The sequence below is a fragment of the Heterocephalus glaber genome, unplaced genomic scaffold, assembly GCF_053883595.1.
Source record: "Heterocephalus glaber isolate CG9 unplaced genomic scaffold, H.glaber_assembly_v1.0 deba00001610, whole genome shotgun sequence".
Taxonomy (NCBI): domain Eukaryota; kingdom Metazoa; phylum Chordata; class Mammalia; order Rodentia; family Bathyergidae; genus Heterocephalus; species Heterocephalus glaber.
In genome coordinates, this window is record NW_028258381.1 from 23,830,542 (window position 1) to 23,853,756 (window position 23,215).

Consider the following 23,215-nt stretch of genomic DNA (forward strand, 5'->3'; position numbering starts at 1 on the left):
GTGGTTTCTAAGGTGTCAGATGTTTCTGTTATTTTTTCTGACCCTGGGCTACTTGGGAAGCTTGTAGATTCTTTTCCTGGGATTGTGCTTTGGGAACTCTTCAATGTAACAGTTGTGTGTGGTGTTGGTGAGCTGCCTGGCCATGGTGTAGATCTCTCAGGAAGAACTGTGGTTTGAGAGGTGTCCAAAGGCACAGTGCTGTGTGCTGAAGTAGAGCTCTGTGGCGATGTCTGAGCCTTGATCTGTTCTGTGGTTTGCGAGTTGTCAGACCACTGTGTATTCTGTTCTAAGCCTGTGCTACTTAGAAAGGTGGTGGATCCTTCAATCACCCCAGTGGTCTGCGAGCTGTCTGTTGGCACTGTGGCCCTTGCTGAACCAGGGCTGCTTGGAAAGGCCTTGGAGAATTCCGTCAAGATGGTGGTTTGGGAGCTACCAGGTGCCAGGGCTGTGCTTCCTGCAAGTGACCTGTGTGTCTGGGTTGTTGATTCCTCATCCGGGGCTGTGGTTTGTGAGCTTCCACTGGGTTCTGTTGTGAGTGCCACACCTGAGCTCCCTGGCAGGGCTGTAGATCCCTCAGCCAGCGGTGTGGTAGGGGAACTGAAGGATGGTGCATTTGTGAGTTCTGAACCTGTGCTGCCTGGGCTGGTTGTCGACCCATACCCACTAGAATTGGTGGAGAATTCACTCACAGTTGATCCAGATAGAGTACTTCCAGCCAGTGTGGTTATTGTTGACCCTGTGGGTTGAGATAAATCAGAGATGGCGGGATGGTTACACATTTCTCACAGAGGTTTGTGGCTGTACTCCTGAGGCGGGTGAGCTGGGCACAGCTGTTTATCCCACAATGGTGAACCTGGGCTTTCCTTTTCGGGAATTTCTATGTGAACCTGTAGATTTGGCCATTTCCAATGGTGTTCTATACCTTTCTCTGTTCTGTGGGATACAATGTTTTGTCTGGTTGTTTTAGATGTCACTAGGTCACTTCCTAGGGCTTTATTGGGTTGTATGACTTGAATTGTTTCGAGTGGGTTGTGAGTTTTAACAAACTTGTGTGGTGGTGTAGATCCTCATTTACTCACCTCTACCCCATCTTGCTTGTTCCTAGCACACTGGGACATGTTCCTCTCCCCCAGTGCTCTGGCATGAATTCTGGACATTTGTACCCAGGCTCATCATCCCTTTGTTCCTCGTGTTCTGTGATGTATAGATCACATCCTTACCTTCCCTTCTCTGGCTAATACCAGCAAAGTCCTTTCCCTGCTTACATCTCAGACTCCCCTCTAACCTTCACCTATGTGTTTGCAACTGACCCAGGAGGTAAGGGAAGGCCAAAGCAGGCAACTTTACTATGAGTAACTTCCTCTCTCTCTCTCTCTCTCTCTCCCTCTCTCCCTCTCTCTTACCTTCTCTCTAGATGCATTTGCACACGTAAGACTTAGCCACCTACCTGGAACACTGCCACCTCTACCTAGCCAACCTGTGGTCACCACTACGTGCCTCAGCAAGTTCTTCAAGTGCTAAAGGGCTACAGTTGTGTCATAGTAAGAGCTAGACTTGGACTTTCGACTGGAGGGCTTATTCTGTCTTCTCAGTGGCACTTAGAACATGCGAGCATGCATGTAGAACCATTTTCCTGGGTAAAGTGGGAATATAACTCCTATCTTCTTCATCCCGCCTGTGAGATGAATGAGTTCACACGTGGAAAGGGTCTTTGAAAAAGGGTGCCATCCGCCTTGGGGTCACTAGGACATCCCTGTCAGTCTCCTGCCGCTCCCCAAGGCTGCTCTAGAGCAGTGGGTCTCAGGAGGGCCAGCCAACTTCAGCCCTTATGGTTGCCACCAGAACAGAGGCACCCTCTGCCCTCCCTGAGAGACCCGTTTCACAGTGTCCTGAAAGACATAGACTGTCGCAGGAAGAGGCTGAGCTGCACCGGACTGGGGCCAATGTGGACGATCAGCCAAGAAAGCCTGCGGTCTCTGGTTCTGGGTCTTGGGCTTTGCACAGCTTTAGGGAAGAGGTATGGCAAGCTGCTCATGAAAGCAGCTCAGGTGGAAGTACAATGTTGCCTGAGATTTGGAATTCTAAACTCATGGAAAAGATCAAAAAGATCTTGGTGGTGTTGTTGTTGTTGTTGCTGCTGTTGTTGCTTTGCAGTGCCAGGGATCAAAGCCAGAGCCAGCACATGCTAAGTAAACATTCTGCCTCTGAACCCTAGCTCTAGTGTCTGTTCTTAGTTAGTTAGTTAGTTAGTTAGTTAGTTTTATGGTACTGGGGATTGAACCCAGGGCCTTCACACTCAGCTACATCACCAGCGCATGTGATCCCCTCCATCCCACCCACCCACCACCTCCATTCTTGGTCCCAGAGTCCCCACCGCCCCAAAGTTCAAGGCCACCCTCTCAACCAAAACCTCTGAACTCTCCCTCCAACTCCAACCACTAGGTAAGAACCACTGGAAATCAGGAAGAGTGGCACAGGCCTGTCATCCCAGCACTCTGGGAGGCTGAAGCAGGAGGCTCATGAGTTTGAGCTGGCCTGAGTAACTTATCAAGACCCTGTCTCAAAATAAAAAATAAAAAGAGCTGGGGATATAGCTCATTGTGAAGGCCCTGCAAAAACTAAAATAAATAACCAGGAGCAGGTGTCTGGCACACTCTCCAGCTTTCTTTATCTTGTTTACATAACACATTCTCACCAAATCTGCCTAGGGCAGCCAACAGGGCAGAGTGTTCTAGCCTCTCAGGGAATTACCACCTGGGGGTAAAGGCTTCCCAAAGGCCATTCCCAAAGACACTGTGCTGTCTTGGGACAGGGTGACAGTGGGAGCTTCGACAGCAGTCCAGAAATGTCACCTCTCCTCACCCACCCATTCCACAGGAATCAGTTAGGGAGATGACCATAAACAGCCTTTATATGCCTTTTAATTGTTTGACTTGTCACAAGAAACATGTTTTACTTTTATAACATAAGAATTACAGTAAGGTTTATGGCTAAATCCAAGAAATTCTTTCTTTTATAAAGGAAAAGGAAGCACGATATCTCCAGTATCACCTCCTCCTAGAAGCCCTCGTATCAGAGGCGGAGGACTGTACCCTCCATGTGTGGACTCCTACACATCCCCAGATGGGAACCTCCACCTCGTCCCCCAGGGAGGGCTGGGGGCTGCTTTGCCTTTGGGCCCAGGGCCTAGCCAGATCCCTGAGATCACAAGCGACTGAGTTGGGTGGGAGCCCAGAGGTGGGCACAGGGCTGAGAGATGGTTTTCCTGGGGCTGAGCACCATGGCAGCCTCTGGGCAAGTGGGCGAGTGGGGGAGGTGCCCTCCAAGCCAGGAGGGCAGAGGGGACCCTCACTCTAGAGAAGGGACCAGGAACCGCAGACAGAATATGGGAAGGTATGTGGCCCTGAGCTCTGTCCACCAGGCCAGGCAGGGGACCCTCTGCTCAAGGTGGGCCAGAGCCTTTGAGTGTGAACTTTTCTGCTTCAGCCCCTGCTCAGCCATGGCCTCTTCCATCCATGCTCGGCCTCCCACACTCAGCCCCTCCACTTCCATCATGCCAAAGGAGACAAGGTTCAACTCAGTGGTGAGACAATTGTGCAAAACCAAACACACCTACTGATTTAACAAAGGTACAAGCCCAGTATGGTGGCACATGCTAGGAATCCCAGCACTCTGGGAAACTAAGGCAGGAGTATCTTAACTTCAAGTCCATCCCGGTAACTTAGTGACTTAGTGAGATCTTTTCTCAAAATGAAAAATAAAAAGGACTGGAGATGTAGCTCAGGGCAAAGGCCCTGCATTCAATTCCTTAGTAACAATTTAAAAAGAGAGGAACAGGCTGGGGATTTACCTCAGTGGTTCTGCCGCCTGCCTTGCAAGCATAAGGTCCTGAGTTCGATTCCCGGTACCAAAAATAAAATAAAATAAATAAAAAGAGAGGAACATTCAGCAAAAGGCCCTGACCCCAACTTGCCTTAAAGTTCTGTCGTGGGGGCTGTGAGAAGAGGCAGAAGTAGGGAGACAGCTGAGGTCACACGGTGGCATGTGGGCCACTAGGGGACCCAGCGAAGGCCAGGACACTCTGAAGGAGAGGGCCACCCTGGACACACCTGCTCTCTTGTCGCTGTCTGACCCACTCCGACTCCTCCGTGCTGTCACTACTGACCTGTCCCCGTGTTCGCCAACTCTCCTACCACCGTCCTCTCGGTCACGCCGAGCTCTGAGTGTGTGAACCCCTGTGCAGCTCAGCAAGCTGCCCTTCCTCCTTCTACAATCTCTCCTCCCAGTCAGTGCCCAAGACACCGCCGCCTGCTGGCATCCCTCCCTCGGTCCTTGCTGCTCTTCCCCCTTCACCGTTTAAAGGGGAGCCTGAGCTAAGGGGGGCTTTGCCACCAGCCCCCTGTGCCAGGGAAGCTCTTCCAGGGACAAGGACCTCTGCCAACCCAGGGTTCTGGCAGCAAAACCAAGGAGGCTGCGCCCCCCCAAAGGTCATTCTCCAAGGTCAGGGAGGCTCTGCCAGAAAGATAGCCAAAGGAAAAGCACATTTCTTCTCTAATGACACTCAAGTGGCCAAGAAGCCTTTGAGAAGGGAAAAGTAACCTTGTGCAAAGACATCAAAATAAAGCAAGTGACTATTGGCTTTTCACCTGTCAAATGCCTCCAACATGCTGTTAGATGATAATAAGGACTGGTGTTGGCTGGGATGGTCTTGTAGATGTTGATAGACATGAGCCTGGTTATCATATTTCTAAAGGACAGCTTGGAAATATGCATCAAGGACCATAGGAACACTCATTTTATGATGTCGTTTCTGTTTACTGATCTCTAAATAATTTGATGAAGATGTGGAAGATTTCATACAAGAATGTATATTAAATCATTACTTAGCATAGTGAAAACTTAGAGTAAATATGTCTATGAATAGAAGATTGGCTAGGGGATGTGGTATTCCATAGAATGCAGTTATTAATAAGCCATTAAAATTTAAGCTGCTGCCTATGTTTATAACAGCATTACTCACAGTGGCTAAATCTTGGAAGTGGTCCATAGGTCCATCAACAGATGTATGGATAAAGAAAATGTGGAATTTATACACAATGGAGTACTACTCAGCCATAAAGAAGGGTATTTGAGTCATCTGTAGGAAAATGGATGCACCTGGAGACCATAATAGAGGTGAAATAAATCAGATGCAGAAGGTTAAATATCATATGGTTTCTCATATAAGAAACCCAAAGTGTAAGTAATTTAAAGAACAAAATAAAAGATAGATGATAGAAAACAGGGAGGTAGACTTTGTAGAGATGTGAAGGGGGTGAGGTTGGAGGGGAAGAGGAAGTAAAATGATTCAAATGCACTATATGTTTGTACCGTTCCCCAAGATGAATGTAGTTATCATGAATCGCAAACATAACAAAAAAGAAACGAAAAAAAGAACACATATACATATAAACTGCCAGTGCCGCTCAGTGGTAGAGCTTGTTTAGTATGCAGAAGGTCCTGAGTTCAATCTCCAGTGCTGAATAAATTAAAACTAAAAATAAATAAACTGCCTATAGAATAAATCTAAATACACACTCAGAGATAATCTAAAGTACTAGCAATGTTTGAGTGGTGAGTTTGAGCTGTTTTCTTTTGTTTCTCTACATTTTCTAAATGTCCCATGATGCATATGCATTTGTGTTATAATATTTATGTATTTTTTTTTCATTGCTGGGAATCAAAGCCAAGGATTCCCACATACCAGGCAGGTGCTGTACTTGTGAGCTATATCTCTAGCCCCATGTTAAAATTCTAAAGCACGATAAAGGAATGCACTTTTTTTCTGAAAGTTGAGTATGCCTCATATCAGTCCTTGGAGAACCCAGGGAAAACTCACTCATTGCTGATGATTTCTGAGCTGGGATTCCCAGACCTTGTGCCAGAACATTTAAGAAGGTTACCCATTTGCCCAGGTGATAGTTGCACTGGCCACCAAAGATGCCACCAGGATCCTCCTGAGCAAAGCCTGGTACTCTTTTGTTCCATCCAGTGTTGACACAGATCCTGTTAAACATGCTGGGTACTTTCTGGCTGAGATCATAGTTTTATTGCTTCTCTGTTCTACGTGTATTTGTATTTTTAAAAAGTTATTATATGAGCAAATCTCTCACATCACAGTGATCTAGGGGAAACCAGCAGAAGGAACCAGGGACAAGAGGTCTGAAGACCCTCTCTGAAGTGTGAGACTGTCCCTCTGCCACCTCCAAAACACATTTCTGCTTGTGGGGAAATCAGGCATTGGAGTCCCCAAGGGCAGTCCCCCCAGAAAGGCCAGTGGCATTGTCAGCAACTCCCAGGGGTGTGGAGTAGGACCTCCGAAGTTTCTCCATATCAACCTTTAAGAGGCTGTGTGACCTTGGGCAACCCAGTGGCCCTCTCTGAACTTCCTTCTCCCCTTGGAAAATGAGGTAAGCGATGCCTGCCTTGACCACCTTGCTCACTCCAGAATAGTCTAGAATCTTAGGTGGGAGGGCACTGGAATAAGATTTGGCCACCTAGTCTTCGGGGCGAGTTTAGCCCTGCCACACAAGAATGCGGTGGTTTGGGTCTGCTTCCTGGTCTGTAAGGTCACTTGTGCCTGGTAAGCTCACGGTGGAGAAGGGGAGCCAGCTGCCCTGCCTCTTTCCTCTCCCTCTGCCCACACCTGTGGTGAGTGGGTGGGCTTCCTGGCCTGCTGGCACCAGGAGGGGGTGCGACCTCGCCCCCGCCCACTGTCTCATTAAAGCCAGGGCCACCCGCTTACTGCCAAAACAGAGCCTCCTACGCTCAAGTGTCCCCCACCTTCCATAAGATGCGTCCGTCCAGGTCCTAATCCAGGGGATAACGAATGGGACCTCGTTTGGAAATAAAGCCTTTGCTGGTGTAATTAAGTTAACCTCAGGATCAGATTTAGGGTGGGCCCAAGCCCAGACACTGGCATCTTTGTGTGAGTCTACTGTTCCCATCTCATTAAATCTGCCGTAAAATTTTTATTGGTCCTGCCTCGTGCAGCACACCTGCCCAGGCAGAGTGGAGAGGGTGCTTCAGCACACGGGCAGACCTGAGGGCTGCTGCCATGGGCCAAGGGGCTCCAGGGGCCACCGGGAGTGGGAAGTCAAGGGAGCAGTGCCCCTAGAGTCTTGGGAGGGAATGTGGCACCAATGGCATCACAGGGAATCAGTACTTAGGGAGACGCCTAGTTATAGAAAATGGCAAAGAATGTGGGTTCTGGAGCCAGAAGTGTTCAAATCCTGGCTCTTCCACTGAATGAATGGGAGACCCTGAGCAAATTACTGATTATTCCTGTGCCTCGGTATCCCCATGAATGAAGACAGAAATTAATAATAGAATCAGGCCAGGGATTTGGCTCAGTGGTGCTCCCTCCTGCCTCAAAAGCCCAAGGTCCTGAGTTCGATCCCTGCTACAAAAAAAAAAATAGAATTACTCTCCTAGGGTTGTTGTGAAAGTTAGGTGAGATAATAGATATTTAGAACAGCGCCCAGCATGTAGCAGACCTTCGATGAACAGCAGTGATATTTATCTACTATTTATTAATTTAATATATTTATTTTGTAGTACTAAGGATTTGAGCCAGGGACATTCCACCACTCATTTATATCCCAAACTCTTTTTTAATTTTTATTTTGAGACAGGGTCTCCTAAGTTTCCCAGGCTGGGCTTGAACTTGCCATCCTCCTGCCTCAGCCTCCCGAGTAGCTAGGATAGAATTACAGGTGTGTGCCTCTCTCCTAGTGGCAAGTTTTATTATTCATATCATAGGGCCGGGGATTTATCTCAGTGGTTCCGCCACCTGCCTCGCAAGTGCAAGGACTCGAGTTCGATCCCCGGTACCAAAAAATAAAGAAAAAAAATCATATCATAACTTCTTTTTTTTTGGACTGGGGATCAAACTCAGGCCCTTGTGCTTTCAAGGCAGGCGGCGGAACCACTGAGCTAAATCCCCAGCTTATTATTCATACCCAAAGCCAGACCCTCGGGTCAGTGTGGCTTTCCCGACTGCTCTCCCTGGGCCATCTGCTCATCGGTGTTCCAGTTCTCTCTGTAGCCATGCATGGCTCAGCCAGTACTGCATTCACCTGAGGCCTTCAAGGGTCTGTGAACTCTTCCTTCCTGTACCCTCCCCAGCCACTGGCAAATCTGAAGGCTGCCTGTCCCCGGAGCCTCATGGCCCAAGCAGAAGTGACCCCTGCTGCCCCTCTGCACCACCCCCCTCGCAGTGCCAGCAGCAGGCTGGGCTGTGATGGTTCTTTGTGCATGGTTCCCACCTCATTAAATCAACTATAAACTTTTTATTCCCCTGGCTTGTCCAGAGCACCTGCTCAGGCAGAGCTTGCCCTTGGTCTTCAGTGTTTGCAGAATGACTGAGTTTATTGTTCTCTGTGCACAGCAGCATGTCCTTCCTGTTGCTCGCACTGTGCCTCACATTGTTTCAGAAGCCGCCCTTTGTGCATTCGGAGCAGTTCTCACCTCCGCCACCTTCTTCCTGATTTTATAGATGTTGAGCAATTCTTCCTCTTCCCATCTGGGCTGAGGAACTCCGACCACTCTGGGATGGTCACTTTGTCCCCCTGTGCCAAGTCATCTGAGAAACTCGCCTCCACCCTCACTATGAACACTTGGAACTTGGAATCTACAAAACGGGAAGCACACACCTGGAATCGCCGCACTCTGGAAGGCTGAGGCAGGAGGATTGGAAGTTTGAGCTCAGCCTGGGCAACCTAGCAGCTTAGCAAATTTTTTAAATAAAAAAATCTAAAAAGGGCTGGGCAGTGGTTCTGGCGCTGCCTTGCAAGTGCAAAGTCCTGAGTTCGATCCCGGGTACCCCACAAAAAAATTTAAAAAAAATTTTTTTAAATAAAAGGGGCTGGGGATGTAACTCAGTGTGAAGACCTGGACTTCAATCCTCAGTATGAGGGGAAAACACAGGAAACAGGATACAGGTTTCCACCTTCATGTTGATCCCTGGAATTGTCTGGTCCTTGAGCCCCCTGCAGCACCACATGGAAAATGGTGATTTCTACACAGTGCCCCTCTTGCTGGAGGCCTTTTATGAGCCCCAGGCCTCCAGGACAGCTCCAGCCAGAAATCTCATGGTCTCCTCAGACTCAACAGGCCAACTAGAGACCCTTGTCACCAACCAGAAAGAGGCTCTTCCCTCTCCCTTGATGGAGTCCTTCGAGGGGCTCACACAGCCCACCCAAAAGTGGAGCCTCCATTCCCATGGAGGATGCTGGGTCCCTAGGTCCCCATTCCACACCTCTCTGAGGCTCTCTCATTACCAGCCCTCCCAAAGCCATCAAGGTTCCTCTGGGCCCAAAAGCCTCAGTGTGGCTCCATTGTCCCTGTCACCCACAAGTGCTCTCGTACCAACTTCCGGTCCACCAGGCACACACCCCGGGCATCCCCACCTTCCTACACCTCAGTTCTGCTGCATGGTCACACCCCACCTTCTCCCTACTATCTGCCCATCCCAAACGTCATCCGGCTCCCCGGGAGCTGGAGTCCCAAGAGGAGGGGAGAGAGCAGAAAGAAAACTAGAGATGCCACCTGCAGTCCCTGACCTCTCATCTAAACAGCTCCCTACCAGCCCAGATCATGGGCCTGTCGGGTGGGGGTGCGGAAGGCTGAGGTCCAGGAACAGGGAGGGGCACAAAGGCCAAAACCATTATCAAATGAGTGCAATCCTGTTAATTATTTCCTGTGTGGCCCCTGGTGAATCACTCATTGTCTCTGGGTCTCAAGGCCCTGTCCACCCTGACTTCTTACACAATCCTCCTTGTGAGAATCGGAGCTACCAGCTGTGAAGCAGCTTTGGAAACTTAGAGCCCTCTGCAGGGAGGGATGAGGGCTCAGAGTCCCCTGAGTGGCCCTCCTTGCCTGGCCGCGGCCCCTCCTGCCTGCTGGTGGGGGGGAATTTTCCCGGATGGATGCTCTCCCCTGCCTTGGACCCCGTGGAGTCAAGGGTGTTATCCCCACATGGTTTTAAGCACCTGCAGGATAGGACTTGGCTGATGGGTTGGGGTCTTTCGGGTGCAGCTGGGCACACAGAGGCAACCCGACTTTGGGTGGATCATTGCTCTCATCATCGCCAGCACCCCAGATGGTACCACCCTGGCTGCTGGCCAGGCCTGGGCAGCAGGGACAGGAGGAGCCCTCCCAGGATGGACCCCTGCCCATGGCTCCCTCTCCTGGCACATTACCTTAAAGACACATCTGCTGTCAGTGCCCTCAAAAGGTGTCCCTAAATCCACACAACCCCCCCCTCCTTGCCCCACCACCCCCAAGGTCCCCCCCACAGGCCTGGGTTGGGGAGGAAGAGGGCTGTCAGGGGTAGGCGGCCAACGTGGCTTCTGAGGCCCCTGCCCACCAGCTCTGGGTCTCCTTTTCCCACCGGGTGCCTCCATCCCTGGCTTCCCCCTTTCCTGCCCTCCTCCTCCCAGGGCTCTTCCCTGCCTCAGGAGAATCAGAGAGCATGGACGAGATCAGCGTATCATCTGTCAGTTCCCAAACTTGGCTGCAACGGCTCAACAAGGGTCATTCCACAGCCTGTGTCTCCCCGCCCAGGCCCTCGGCCGGCGCATCTAACTGGGCGCTTTCCCAGGTGCACCTGCGGCTCCCCGCAGTGAAGAGCAGAAGCTGCCAAATGATTCCCCAAAGGGAGAGCCCCTGAAAACAAGGGCAATGGGGAACACAGTGCATCCAGAGAGAGCCCTCACACACACACACACACACACCCCGCTCAGAGAGCCCAGGAGAGTAGGAGAGACAGACTCCAGCCACTCCTGTCAGGGGGCTGCGCTGGGGACATGAGCAGTACAACCACAGGTGCGCTCTTTGCTCCAGCCCTGCAAGGCCTTCATAGTGCCCCCTTTAGTCTCAAAGGCAGGCTGAGGTCTCACCACAGATCTCTGGGCCTTTGGCAGCTCCCCTCCCTTGCCAAGGGAAGGAGGGAGGCCAGACACTTGAAGCCACTTGCAGCCCTCCCTGGCCCAGGCACACTCAGCGATGCCCTCAGGTGGGGCCAGCCTGGGTCTCACTCACCCTCCCGTGTTGGTGATGCTGTTGAACTCATGGCAGTGGTAGACGTCCAGAGCTGGAGGGCCAGCGACAGAATCCAGATCCCCAGCATCTCCCAGGGCACAGGCCCCTGGCGGCAGTACCTTCCCTTGCTGAGGGGCTGGAAAATGAGAGGCTCCCAGGGAGGGAGCCCCTATATAAAGAACCCTGGAGACCTTTGCCTTGGGAAGGGTGATGCCTGGCCAGGGGTGGGAGACTGAGGTAATGACTCTGGGAGGGTAGCACCAATGGTCACAGGGACTTGGCCCAAGGGCAGCCTGTCACCCTCTAATTCTAACCCCTGCTGTGATGACTGCTCCAGCCACAGTCATTTCAGGAAGCCAAGTCATTGGGTGGAGCAAGACATGGGAAAGAACAGGAAGCAGAGGTGTGAGACCTGAGATGGGGCGGGACACCAGGGATGGGGAGTGTCAGCACCCCAGGCGGGACAGCAGGCAGCAGGACTCTCTGGGGGAAGGACTATCCGCCTGTACTGAGAAGCCCCTCCTTCATCCAGCCTTCTCTTCCCATCACCCACCTCCAGCTGGACCCTTCCAACTTTCCAGTACTTTCCTGCCTCCGGGTGGAGCACCCGTTCACATCTGAGACTTTATGGTCTGATCTCCACCCTGGCCACAGTCAGAGGTGAGGGAAGCCATGGCCAGTTCCTGCCCAGGGCAAAGGTCTGAGGGGCCTCTCCCAAACCCCCCACACACAGAGAGCCATGGGGGCAGATTGTCCCCAACTGTCCCAGCTCCGGTCACGCAGAACTGACTGCCCACAGCAGTAGGATGGGAGGGCCAGAGCCTGGCCTGGACCAGCCCAAGGCCTTTGAGGACCGTGCTTTACACATCTGCGCAAAAGTCAACCGCCCCAGGCCATCCTTTCCATTGGATGGCACCTGGCCGCAGCATTCACTGGGTTTTTGATCACACCTCATAAATGCTCAGGAAAGAGGACTTCCAGAACTGCTCCAGAAAGTGAAAAGAACAACGGTATAAAAATGTTTAAAGCCAAGTCCAGAGAAGAGGAGAACCTCCAAGGCTTCCTAGAGCAGCCCGAGGAGAAGTGGGGAGAGAGTGCCTTGATGTGGATGGAGCCCACTACTTCAGTCCTGGCCCTGCATGTCCTGCCCCCTGAGCAGTGGAGAGCCGCGAGCAGGCAGATCCTGCGGAGGCTGCTGGTGACTCACAGGCTGTGCAGTGGCTCCAGGGGGAGCCACCAGGCTGACAGATGAAGCGATGAAGGACTCTTTTGCTTATCATTCCTCTCTTCTCTTTTGGGCCCTGGTCGATCTCATTTACAACATGTTTAGGCATTCAGTTTTGGGTTTTTGGTGTGGTTTTTTTTGTTACCAGGGATTGAACTCAGGTCCTTGCACTTGCACAGCAGGCGGCGAAACCACTGAGCTAAATCCCAGCCCATTTATAACACGTTTAAGAAGGTGCCTACCAGTAACACAGAGGGCAGCTGGTCCTGCTCTCTGGCTAAATACATCGGCCACAACGACATGCTCATTTATGAAGCTGCCGACAGAGCCCTGAAAACCTTCCAGGAGGAGTGGAGACCTTCTCGGAGTTCCTCGGTGTAGCTGGTCTGTCAGAAATCAGCGATCCAGAGAGCTTCCTCAAGGACGTGTTGAACTCAATCCCGACCATCCCCACGGAACCACAATTGACGGAGATCGAAGCTAGCTTGCCTTCCACCCTCTGTACTCCCCTCCTTGTGCATTGATTTCCCCTAGGGGATGCTGCATTATTACCCTCTCCCTTCCCTCAGTTTTCTTGGAGTGGCTTGGGGTTTTCAGGCTTCCTGTTTTCGTGTGTGTGTGTGTGTGTGTGTGTGTGTGTGTGTTGCACTAGGTATGAAGTGTCTGTAGCCCAAGCCATGGAAGGACCTATACATACCCAGGGGCCTTGAGTCATCCTGCCCAACCTAATACTTGAGTATGCACATCTTGAAAAATAAAAATGAATGACTTGGGCTGGGGATTTAGCTCAGTGGTTTTGTCACCTGCTGCGCAAGTGCAAGGACCCGAGTTCAATCTCCAGTACCAAAAAAAAAAAAAAGAATGACTTAATACACATCGGAAAGAAAAAATGTTTAAAGCAAAGAAATTTGAGGGTGATTAAGCAAAGTAATCTGAGGGGAAATAATGACAATGTATCTTTTATTGTAATAATTCTTTTATTTAAATATACATCGCATTTTTTGTTTTGTTTTACATCGAATATTTTTTGATCAGCCCTTGTACAACCACGACCCTAAGCCCCTCCCTAGGAGAAAGGGTTGCTTCCTGGGCCCTCTGACATCTGACATCTCTTTTGTCTGAAGTCCCAGTTCTCCAGCCAGGTGGAGACCCCCAGGAGAAAAGGAGAGAGACACAGAGCAGTCTCTTTTACAGCGAGTGCTATATTGTGCTTGCATGAGGAGCTGCTGACTTGCCAACTCTGTCCTGATCTTACTGGCAAAGGCGGCTGAGGCTTCAGGCTGAGCACCGCAGGGAGGGGGGTGATAGAGCTCTCGGGGAGTAGGAGAGGGTGGAAGGGTTAGGGTGGGGATGAGGCAGGAGGGAAGGAGAGTGAGGGCAATGAGGAGGGGCCTCACCTCCCTTCGTCCCCGGGGGCCTGGGGAAATTCATGCTTCCCCTGTCCATGTGGGTCCAGGGCCTTTGAGGGATGGGAGGCCCAGTGGAGCCTCAAAGTGGTACTTACGGCTGGGGGTGCAGGCTGGGGGAGCCAAAGATACCGAGAGACCTGCACCTATCTAGCATAGGGGTGTGGGGAGGAGACAGGATTCTGAGCTGAGGGTACGAGGGTGGGAAGGGGACACAGAAATCCAGGGAGCCATAGGGTTGGGGAGGGGACTGACTTAAGGGACTGGCTTGGAAGAGGGAAAGACTTAAAGGAGAGTCAGGGTCCCAGCAAGAGTTATATAAGGGAGGAGGGGTGGGACAGGCTGCAGGCGGGCCACAGGCTCAGGGTGAGAACAGGCAACACTAGGATGGTAACAGGGTGCAAACAGGAAAATAGGAACCGTGGCCTAAGACCGAGCCCCAGAGATGAGGGTGTGAGAGCCCAATGGACAATGTAAACACGTGGGCTGAGACAGGAGGGTGGACACGGACAGAGAACTGGCCAAACAGCGGTTTTCACAGTAACTGCATGAGGTATCAGGACAAGCGTGTCATACCCGTTTTCAAGGTGAGGAAACAGAAGCGGGAGAAGGCACTGACTCGCTCAAGGTCCCACCATGGAAGACCCTGGATGTGAACTGGGTCTCTGGGTGGGTTTCAGCCAAGTTGGGAGAAGGATGGAGGTCAAGGGGACAGTCTCCATTTGCCCAAGGACACCGGGAGTGTGGGCTGCTGAGGCCCTGGAAGTATTTTTTGCAGGGACCTGGAAGATGGCTCACTCCTGCTGTCCTGGGAAGGTAGAAGGCTCACAACGAAGACCAGGTCACCTCAGGCCTCGGGGTGTGCACCTATCCCAAGTGTGGGTGAGCTGAGTGAGGACAGAGCCCAGTGCTGGACCCTGGCACTCCAGGAGAGGCCTCTGCTCCCCACCTCACCTGCACACTGGGGTCCACTGTCTGCAAAACCACTTGGAAGTTTGCGTCCTTGACTAGAGAGAGAGAGCAAATAGAGAACAGGTCGAGGGGAGGGGAGAGAAGGGACAGGATGGGCCCCAAGGGGTAGCCCTGCAGGGAGGGGCAACACCTACTCCCCCCCCAACATCTGTCCTGGGCTCAGGTGGCTGAGACAGTGGTTCCCTCCTGCCCAGGTCACAGGGGTCACAGGGAGGCCCCTCCCACCTTCCCAAGAGACAGGACTCACCGGTCCTGTCGTCCTCAAAGCCCATGTTGGCGAAAGTCCCCACGGTGTCGTCATCCCAGGCCTCGAACCATTCCCTGTCCTCGGCCCTGGACCTAGGCAGAGGCGCTGCACGGTCAGGCAGGGCTGCTCAGCCTAGGGCCCCTGCGTCCCTCAGCTCCCGCCTCCACCTCGCCAGCGTCTCACCGCCTGTCCTTCCTCCGGGACCGCGTCACCCAGCTCAGCACCCCCAGCAGCAGGAGCAGGAGCAGCGCGCCGGCCCCCGCCAGCCCCCCGACCAGCGCCCTCCAGTGGACGGCCACCTCGCAACGCGGGCCGGAGAACCAATACTTGTCGGTGGAGAAGCAGCTGGGGAGAGGTCACATGTCTCGATGGTCCCAGGTGGCCGGGCGGGGCCTCCACCCTGGACTAGGGGCCGGGGAGAGGGGCGGAGCTCACCCTGGAGAGGGTGGGAGGGGTATGGGGGCCGGGACTTCACCCTAGGGCGTTGTGGAAGGGGCTCAGGGCGGGACCTCGGAGCCAAGCAGTGGGCAGGGCCTTGGAACTCTGGGGCGGAGGTAAAACGGCAGGACAAGATGGTAGGCGGCCCGTGGGGGGATAGGGCCTATTGGGTGGGTGGTGGGAGGGGCTTCCCGCATGTGGGCGGGACCTCACCGGCAAGCGGGCCCACTCTTCCCCAGAAAGCACTGGCCCTGGTTACAGTCGAGGGCACCGTCCACATCCGGAGCGCAACTGGTGACGCAGCGGAACCGGTTCCCCTCCACCAAGGGGAAGTAGAACTCCTCGTAGCCCTTGGGGGCTGCTCTGTGGCAGATGGCTGGGGGGTTGGGGAAGGAGTTGCAGAGAAAGGTACCTCGTTCATCCCACGCAGGGGTGTGGTTCTAGTGACCCGAAATGCATGGAAAGGACGTTTCCGGAGTTGGTACCGTGGGGCTGACCCTGGGATCAGATGGGAGTAGCCCCCCTGTACCTCTGCCCTCTCACCTTGCCTGCTGGTGCCCACCTGGGAGTGTCTAACAAGGGCCAGGAAGGCCAGCCCTGGGCCACATCACTTGCCTCCCCAAAAGATTTCCCTCTTCTCCCCAGAGAGCTACAAAGGGCATCTGCCCCTGGTGGGAGGGCTCATGGCCACCTGATGCCACTCAGCCCTTTGCCCCATCCTCACCTTGCAGGTTCAGTTCTGTCCGGATGGTGCTGTTCACCTTGATGGAGCCAGGCTTGAAACACAGGGCTGGGGAGACACAGGCAATGATGGGGAGAACCCAAGCAAGTATGGGGAGGGACAGAGAAGGTGCTTTGGTGTTCCCGGAGGGGGGGCGCTCAGCTGTGGCCTTCCTCCTCCCCCCTGAATAATCAAGTGTCTTCAGCCATGTGGGAACCCTCACCATACCTGCTAGAGAGTCTCTTCCCCGTCACCCAGGTCTGATGAGATCCTCCCTAGTCCCACCCTGTGCCCTCTTCCCAACCTGCCACAGGCACTGCAGGGCTGGCCCCTGAGCACTTAGGGTGCCCTGGTCCGCTCTGACCCGGACCCCTCCCTCTAGCTCTGCTCACTCTGGTTATCCTGGCAGCTGTCCCCTCTCTGGCTGACATTCTGGAGCTCCTCCTTGAGGGCGGTCTTCACCTTCTCATAGTCACTCTCCAGCTGGGAGCTGAAGGGCAACTTCAACAGGACCAAATAGTCCACCACGATGCTGCCATTCCTGGGGGAGCCAGGAGCCTTAGAGGGTGCCCAGGTCTGGGGCACATGGGTCCTTGGAGGGCCACCTCCAGGACCAAGCACAAGTGCACAGTCATGAGTTGGGTTACCACCCACATCCTTCTCAACCTGACAAGGCAGGATGAGGAATGATGGAAGTTCTCCTGGTGTTGCATGAAGCTATCACCAAACGAAGTTCTCCTGGGCTGCCTGTCCCACCCCTCTCTCTAGCCCAAGTAGAGCTAGTGCCCCCAGAGAGAGGCCAAGTCAACAGTCCCAACACCACCTCCCTACATGTCCCATGCAATCTCCTTCCAGCGTGCTTAGGACAGTTGTCATTCCTCCTGCCGAGAAATGGCCCCAGACACAAAAAGCCTCCCTAAGTAATCCCTTTGCATACTCCCTCCACCCCTCTCTTCAAGAAATCTGATGGTGCCAGAAGCAGAAGATGTCTTCTCCAGCCTTTCTTCACAACCCTAGCCACCACTTAATCCTCCACCTCCTCAGGATGGTCTCCTACCTCAGGGACAGGATCTCCACATCTTGGAACCCCGCCACAGTTTTGTAAATCTTCTTCATCTGAAATCAAGGATCCCTGAGCTCATGTCTGAGCTGTGAGCCTGAGGGCACCCAAGAGCCTGAGCCCAGCTCCAGAAGAAGGCCCTCATGTTCCCTCCCTTCTCCCTCACCTGATTCTGGAAGAGGTTGCTGAATCCTCTGTAGGCCATGGAAGTGTTGTCTTTGAGGTCTGCAGAGAATTCCTGGTCGACAGACACCTCCATGCCCACTTCGGCCTCCACTGTGTCTGTACACACCATGCCCAGCTTTAGTCATTTCCCATCTGCCATCCCCCTCCCCTCCCCCACCATCCTCCCTCTGCCCTCTTTCCACTGTCCCTGGTGACCGGCTGAACAGCTGCAGGGAGAGAGGAAGCAATTCTGGGATGAGGTGCCCGGAGGTGAGGGAAAGAAGTCAGGATGCGTGGCTGTCTACCTGCGGTCCCTCCCTTATCTGACCCCAGGATAGACAGGATAATGGCCCCTCAAATGTCTCTCCCCTAATCCCCAGAAAGAACCTGCAAATGTGTTATGTTACATGGAAGTATAAAATGAGATCGCAGCTAATCTGCATTAGGATGCACATAAAATTAGATTGCTAATCAGCAAACTTTAGTATGGGAAAATTCACAAATACTATCCAAGTGGGCCCAGTGTTGTCACAAGAGTCCTTAACAGGGATAGAGGGAGGCGGAAGCCCCCAGGAGTCGATCAGAAGCTGTGACTGGGCTAGAGGGTTGCTCAGTGGTAGAGGACTTGTCTAGAGTGTGCAAGAACCTGGGTTCAATTCCCTAGCACCCCTGGTCGCCCAAAAGAGGAAGACATAACTATGGAGAAAAGGCATAGAGTGATGCGGTTTCCGGGGCCTTGTCACAAGGAATGAAAGACTCTAAAACCTAGAAGTGGCAGGAACTAGATTCTCTCCTAAGCCTCCGAAAAAGAACAAGGCCTTACTGACACCTGGACTTTAGCCCAGGGAGACCCACATCAGACTCCTGCTAGATGTGGAATTCATCTCCAAGCAGCCGAGACCAGAAGGAGGTGCAGGAGGGAGTCTGAAGCCAGGGACCGCCTGGTCCTTGAGGTGAGGATGAAGAGGAGGCCTGGCATAAGACAGCTGCAGGCACCTTTGGGAGGACGTGTAGAACACCCGGCCCTGCAACTCACCTACTTCTATCTGTTCCACCGGAGTCTCGCAGAAGGAGCCATAGAAGGTGCTGGGGCAGATGCACTTGAGGCCATCCCACATTCCCCCATTCTGGCACTTATCCAAGTGCTCACAGCGGTCCCCAAAAAAACCCTGGGGGCAAGTGCAATGGCCTTGTTCCCAGGTGCCACCATTTTCACAGGTGCCTGGGAAACATAAGAAGAAAGGGAATTCAAATAGAACCTGATTGTGATGAAGGAATTCAGCAGGGAAGGAAGGGAAGAAAGAGGCACACAGAAGTCCTACCTAGGGTGGTGGTCAGTCTTGATACTGTGGTCATCCGAGTAGGGGTTGACGCTGTTCTTGGTGATGTAATGGTGGTAGGAGTCTGCGTGGTGGCCACTGGTGTCCCTGGACTCCAGGTGGTGGGAGGGGTAGGGTGTGTCAGCTTGCTGGAAGTCGTGACCGTTGGAAGGTTGCTGCTCGGTTTCACGGTGGAGCCAGCCATACTCGGGGTGGTGACAGACTTGCTGCTCAGCCAGTTCTCACTGGGTGTCTGGCCACTGGTCAACGCCGTGTTCATGGGCACTGTCCCAGCGCTGGGAGAGCTAGGAGCACCAGTTGTGATGTGGGCGGGCTCAGTTTCTGGAGTCCTGGAAGTAGTGGTGTCCACATATGTAGGAAAGATGGTTCTTTCGCTGGGAGAGCTAGGAATGGTGACCATATCGGTAGTAGAGGGGAAAACTGAGAATGGCATTGTGGGAGTCAATGTAACCATGGTATTGGGATCCACTCCAACATATGGAGTTGCGGAAGTGGTAGGGACTATTGTAATGGTGACAGTTCCTAGGAAGGGTGTGGTGGGAAGAAGGGAAATATGAGAAAAGGGAGTTGTTTCAGTGAGAGTTGTGGCAGGTGAGGAGATGGCTGGAGACATTGTCGTGGTTGTAGATGAAGACAGGCGAGGGAAAGCTGTGGTGGAAGAAGAGCCTGTATAGTCTGTGCGGGACGTATGGGGGGAGACAGGGACAGAGGTGGTGGTAGTAGTGAGCACTGGGTCGCTGCTGGTGGAAGGAGGAGGAGAGGACATTATAACAGATGGAGTTGAAGGGATCAGAGTGCCAAAAGAGGTGATCGCGGCATGTGCAGATGTGCTTCCCTGAGTGAAAGATTCTGCGCTGGACTCACTTGAAGAAGTGAGCGAGGTCAGAAAAATGGGAGTGGATACAGAGGCCTTAGGAGTGGACAAGCTGGTATCTGTGACAAGGACATCCGACGTTGATGTGAGAGTGCTGAGGGGTAGTGATGGAGTCCGAGTAAGAAAGGACGAAGTAGGAGAGGAATCCCTGGTTCCAGCAGGAAAGCCCATGGGTACAGGAGAACTCGGTGTCTGTGAGACAGAGGTCAATACAGGAGGAGATACAGAGGTTGAAGTTGATGTGTCGGGTGTAATTGGAATAGTAGTGGCATGGGAACTTGTGCTTCCTGCACTTGTGAGAGAAGTTGTCCCGCCTGGAGTCAGGGTCAGGCCTGTGCCACTGGGCTGAGGTGTTTGTGTGCCATGCACGGTGGGGAAGGACGGGCTGGTGTGATCGTGGGTGGCTGCAGCACTGGAAGCCGTGGGGCTGGAGGTGCGGCCCGTGCTGGCAGTCAGCGGAATGGTGCTGCCCAGGGAGGAGGTGGGGACACTTGTGGTTGTGATGGGGGGGACGTGTGTACTGAGTGAAGGCGGGGTTGCGGATGTGGAGGTCTCCGTGGCTCCCGAGCTGGTGGGGGGTGAGGAGGCGGCAGCTGTGGATGCGCCATAGGTGGAGTGGCTGCTTGAATCTGTGAGGCTGGGCGTGCTGTGAGAGGCCAATGGGGCGGCTGCGGATACCAACAGTGTGGTACCAGTGATGCCAGCTTCTGAGGTGAGCTGAGAGGACCAGGTGGGTGCGGTAGAGGGGACAGTGGTGGTTGTATCTGCCGTGGTGGTAGGAGAGGTGATATCAGAAGCGGAGTGTGAGACTGCGCTGGTGGGAGAGCTGGAGGAGCTGACCTCAGATGTAGCTGTGGAGCTGGAATCAGAGGTTGGGAATGTGGGAACCGAGGTGGATAGAGGGGTGGTGAGTGTGGTACCAGTGGAGGCTGGTTCTGATATGAAAGACAGTGTCTCCCTCCTGGTCATAGGAGGAGATGTGTCGGATATCTCAGCAAGCAGTGCGTTTGTGGGGGTGACTGAAGAAGCAATCGGTGGAATAATGGTACTTTCTGCCCTGAGAGGTGCTGTGGAAAAGTCAGGGGTGGGCATAAGTGTGGTTTGTCCAGTGTATGTTGCACTAGGGGTGGCGACTGTCATCTGACCTGTTGCCCTTGTGGTTGAAGGTGGTTCTGTAGATCTGGTTGCTGAGGATATGCTGGTGGTAGTGAGTGTTGGGGTGTGTACAGCCATAGTAGCTGGTGTTCCAGGGGTGACTGGAGTAGAGAGGCCTCCTTCTGTATTTGTGCTAGCAGTGACTGAGATGGGTTTTGTAGGACTTAAAGAAGAGATAGCAGCAGACACAGAGGTAGTTCCCGGGATCGGAGACACCATGTGGACACTAGCTGGGGGCAGCGGGGTCCTTTCTGTGGCCCGTGCTGTAGAGGTTAAAGCTTCGTGGGTTGTGTCTGTGAGCGGGGCTGAAGGGGAGGGTGGGTCCTCCACAGTGGGAGAAGAGGTTATGGGGGTAGGGCTGGTGGTGGTGGTCGCTGGCTTGTCTGTCCCAAGAGTCACAGTATAAGAAGAGCCAGAGTGGGGCACAGGGGTCCGGGGCACACAGGGAGTGGTGGGGCCGATGGACGTGACTCCCAGCCTGGGGGAATTTACACACTCAGTGGTGGGTGTGTAGACCAAGAGGGTAGGGGGAGTGGTTTCAACCTTCAGGACAAATTTGGGGGTTGTTGAGGCATCCAGATGGACCCGAGAACTGAGCAGTGTTTCAGAAGCGGGTTTAAGGTGAGTGGCCATGGTGAGAGGCATGGTTGTGTTTTCCCTGTTGGCAGGAGCAGGGGAACCAGGTGGCCGCTGTGTTGCTGCTTTGGTGCTTGGGGCATAGCTGAGAGCAGCGTGCGCTGCTTCTGTACCAGGGGAGGGAGAGTTAGAGATCACCGACACGGTTCCTGTGTTGGCGGAAAACAGAGGAACCCATTGGTGAATTTGCAGGTCACCTTCACGCCACAAAGGTTATTCACCATCCCGTTTTCCAGACACAAAGAGCTGGATGTGACTTATCTTATCCCCACCACCATCACCAGAGGCGCTAGAGGCCTTTTGGAGCTGAGGCTGCTCTGGAGCAGCGGGGTGGGTTGCCCTGGTCTCCGTGCAGCACAGTACCTCCGCCAGCTGAGGCTCCCTCTTCCCTCTCCACACCTAGGCCCTTCCCTTCCCCTGCTCCGTCCTCCCCTCCACCTGCTGCCTGGAATCCTCCTCCCCACTGGCTTTCAGCCCCCACCCTTTGACCCTCCTCTGCCCTTCTCCCCCAACCTGGAGACTCTCTTATCTCCTTCCTTTGTGAAGAAAGAAACTTTTGCAAGGCTGCGCTGGGGGTTGGGACACAGCTTGGGCCTCAGGAGACAAGGGTCACAGGGGACAGTCGAGGGGAAAAGAGGATGCAGCTCAGTCTCTGCGGAGACGGAGGGATGTGGAGGGAGGACCTCAGGGAGCAGAGAAGGAAACTCCGGGAAAGAGAGACCTCAGTGGGCAGGGCAAGTGTAGTGGAGAATGTTAATCACACATACAAAAGACATTTTAAACGGGGGTTCTGTTTCAACCACTGGATTAGCCTGTGAGCATAGGAAGCCTCAGTCTTTAGACAGCGCTGGCCCATTTCACAGAGGGTGACACTGAGAACCAGAGGTCTCCTGGGCAGGGGTGAGGGGCTGCAGGAAGCGCCCCTACCTCCTGCCCACTGAGCTCCTGTTCTCTGGGATGGGACTCAGTGCGCTTCTTCCTGAGAGCTGCGTGTCACTCATGTCACTTGTCAGCCTTGTGGCGGGAATGGTGGGGGCCTGGGGGAGGGGTTGGACCCTTTCAGCCAGGAAGTGCACTGCAGGGAGGTAGGTAGGAGAACCCGGGCCTCTAGGCTGGACCTGGGTCTAGGACTGTGGTCACTGCAGGACAGAGAGGAGAAAGTGCCAATTGAGGAATCAGGGCTCCCAAGGCAGCAAGAGGCACATCCCACCCACGTGTCTAGGAGCCACCCTTGGGGTAAGGCAAAGAGACTTCAGGATCTCCAGGCCCCAGCCCTGGTGACAATAACTATGCCCAGAAACAGGGCCAGGTGAGGCTAGCGGCATGAGTGAGGGGCAGAGCTGGGAAGGGGGGATGCGGACACCAAAGGCAGAGGGGGAGCCTGGGGGAGGGAAGAATCCAGTGTAGAGAGAGCATGGGGCCTGAGGGGAGGGGGACAGAGGAGCAAGGAAGGGGCCAGAGAATGAAGCCTGGGTGAGAAAAGCAGTGTTCCAGGAAGAGTTCACACCCCCCCACCCCCGTAGATGCGAATGCTGGACTCCCGCAGCCTGCTCAGTCCTAGGTAAAAGCAGCAACAACTGACCCAGCTTCCTTCTCCTTCGCCCTCACTGGCTGCTACAACCAGAGCTTGGCGAAACCCCTTCAGAAGCCTCAGAGCCCCCTCCCTACCCACCCTGCATGCCCCCTCCCATTTTCCCCCCTCACCTGTGGCCCCCAGGGGGGCCCTGAGCATCCAGAGGAGACCGAGGAGCCCTGGCAGCAGCATGGGCCTGGTGGGCAGGGCTGGTCCCGGGGGCTGAGGGCAGAGCAGGTGCCCGGATGGAATGAGGAATGGCAGCTGGGTCACAGCCCCGGCGTGCTCAGTGACACCCGGCCCCAGCCGAAAGTGGCTATC

At 53.7% G+C, this 23,215-nt stretch overlaps 1 protein-coding gene across 15 annotated transcripts in view; it reads right to left on the minus strand.

Moving 5' to 3' along the window:
• Nucleotides 1-13,263: 13,263 nt before the first annotated feature.
• Muc3a (mucin 3A, cell surface associated) overlaps nt 13,264-23,215 on the minus strand; it is a 31,386-nt gene continuing 21,434 nt past the window's right edge. For 10 of the 15 annotated variants that reach the window (XM_021254479.2, XM_087196334.1, XM_087196333.1 and 7 more), the window contains 12 exons: nt 23,026-23,116; nt 18,639-21,470; nt 18,353-18,538; nt 17,318-17,433; nt 17,149-17,207; nt 16,484-16,632; nt 16,095-16,160; nt 15,584-15,746; nt 15,116-15,277; nt 14,933-15,024; nt 14,668-14,720; nt 13,264-14,580 (listed from right to left, as the gene is read on the minus strand). In XM_021254479.2, the coding sequence (XP_021110138.2) occupies nt 14,539-14,580; nt 14,668-14,720; nt 14,933-15,024; nt 15,116-15,277; nt 15,584-15,746; nt 16,095-16,160; nt 16,484-16,632; nt 17,149-17,207; nt 17,318-17,433; nt 18,353-18,538; nt 18,639-21,470; nt 23,026-23,116 (4,011 nt within the window). In that variant the 3' untranslated portion in view covers nt 13,264-14,538. Of the gene's footprint in view, nt 14,581-14,667; nt 14,721-14,932; nt 15,025-15,115; nt 15,278-15,583; nt 15,869-16,094; nt 16,161-16,483; nt 16,633-17,148; nt 17,208-17,317; nt 17,434-18,352; nt 18,539-18,638; nt 21,471-23,025; nt 23,117-23,215 lie in introns of all 15 variants that reach the window. The other 5 variants (XM_087196345.1, XM_087196343.1, XM_087196342.1 and 2 more) reach the window with 2 other exon arrangements.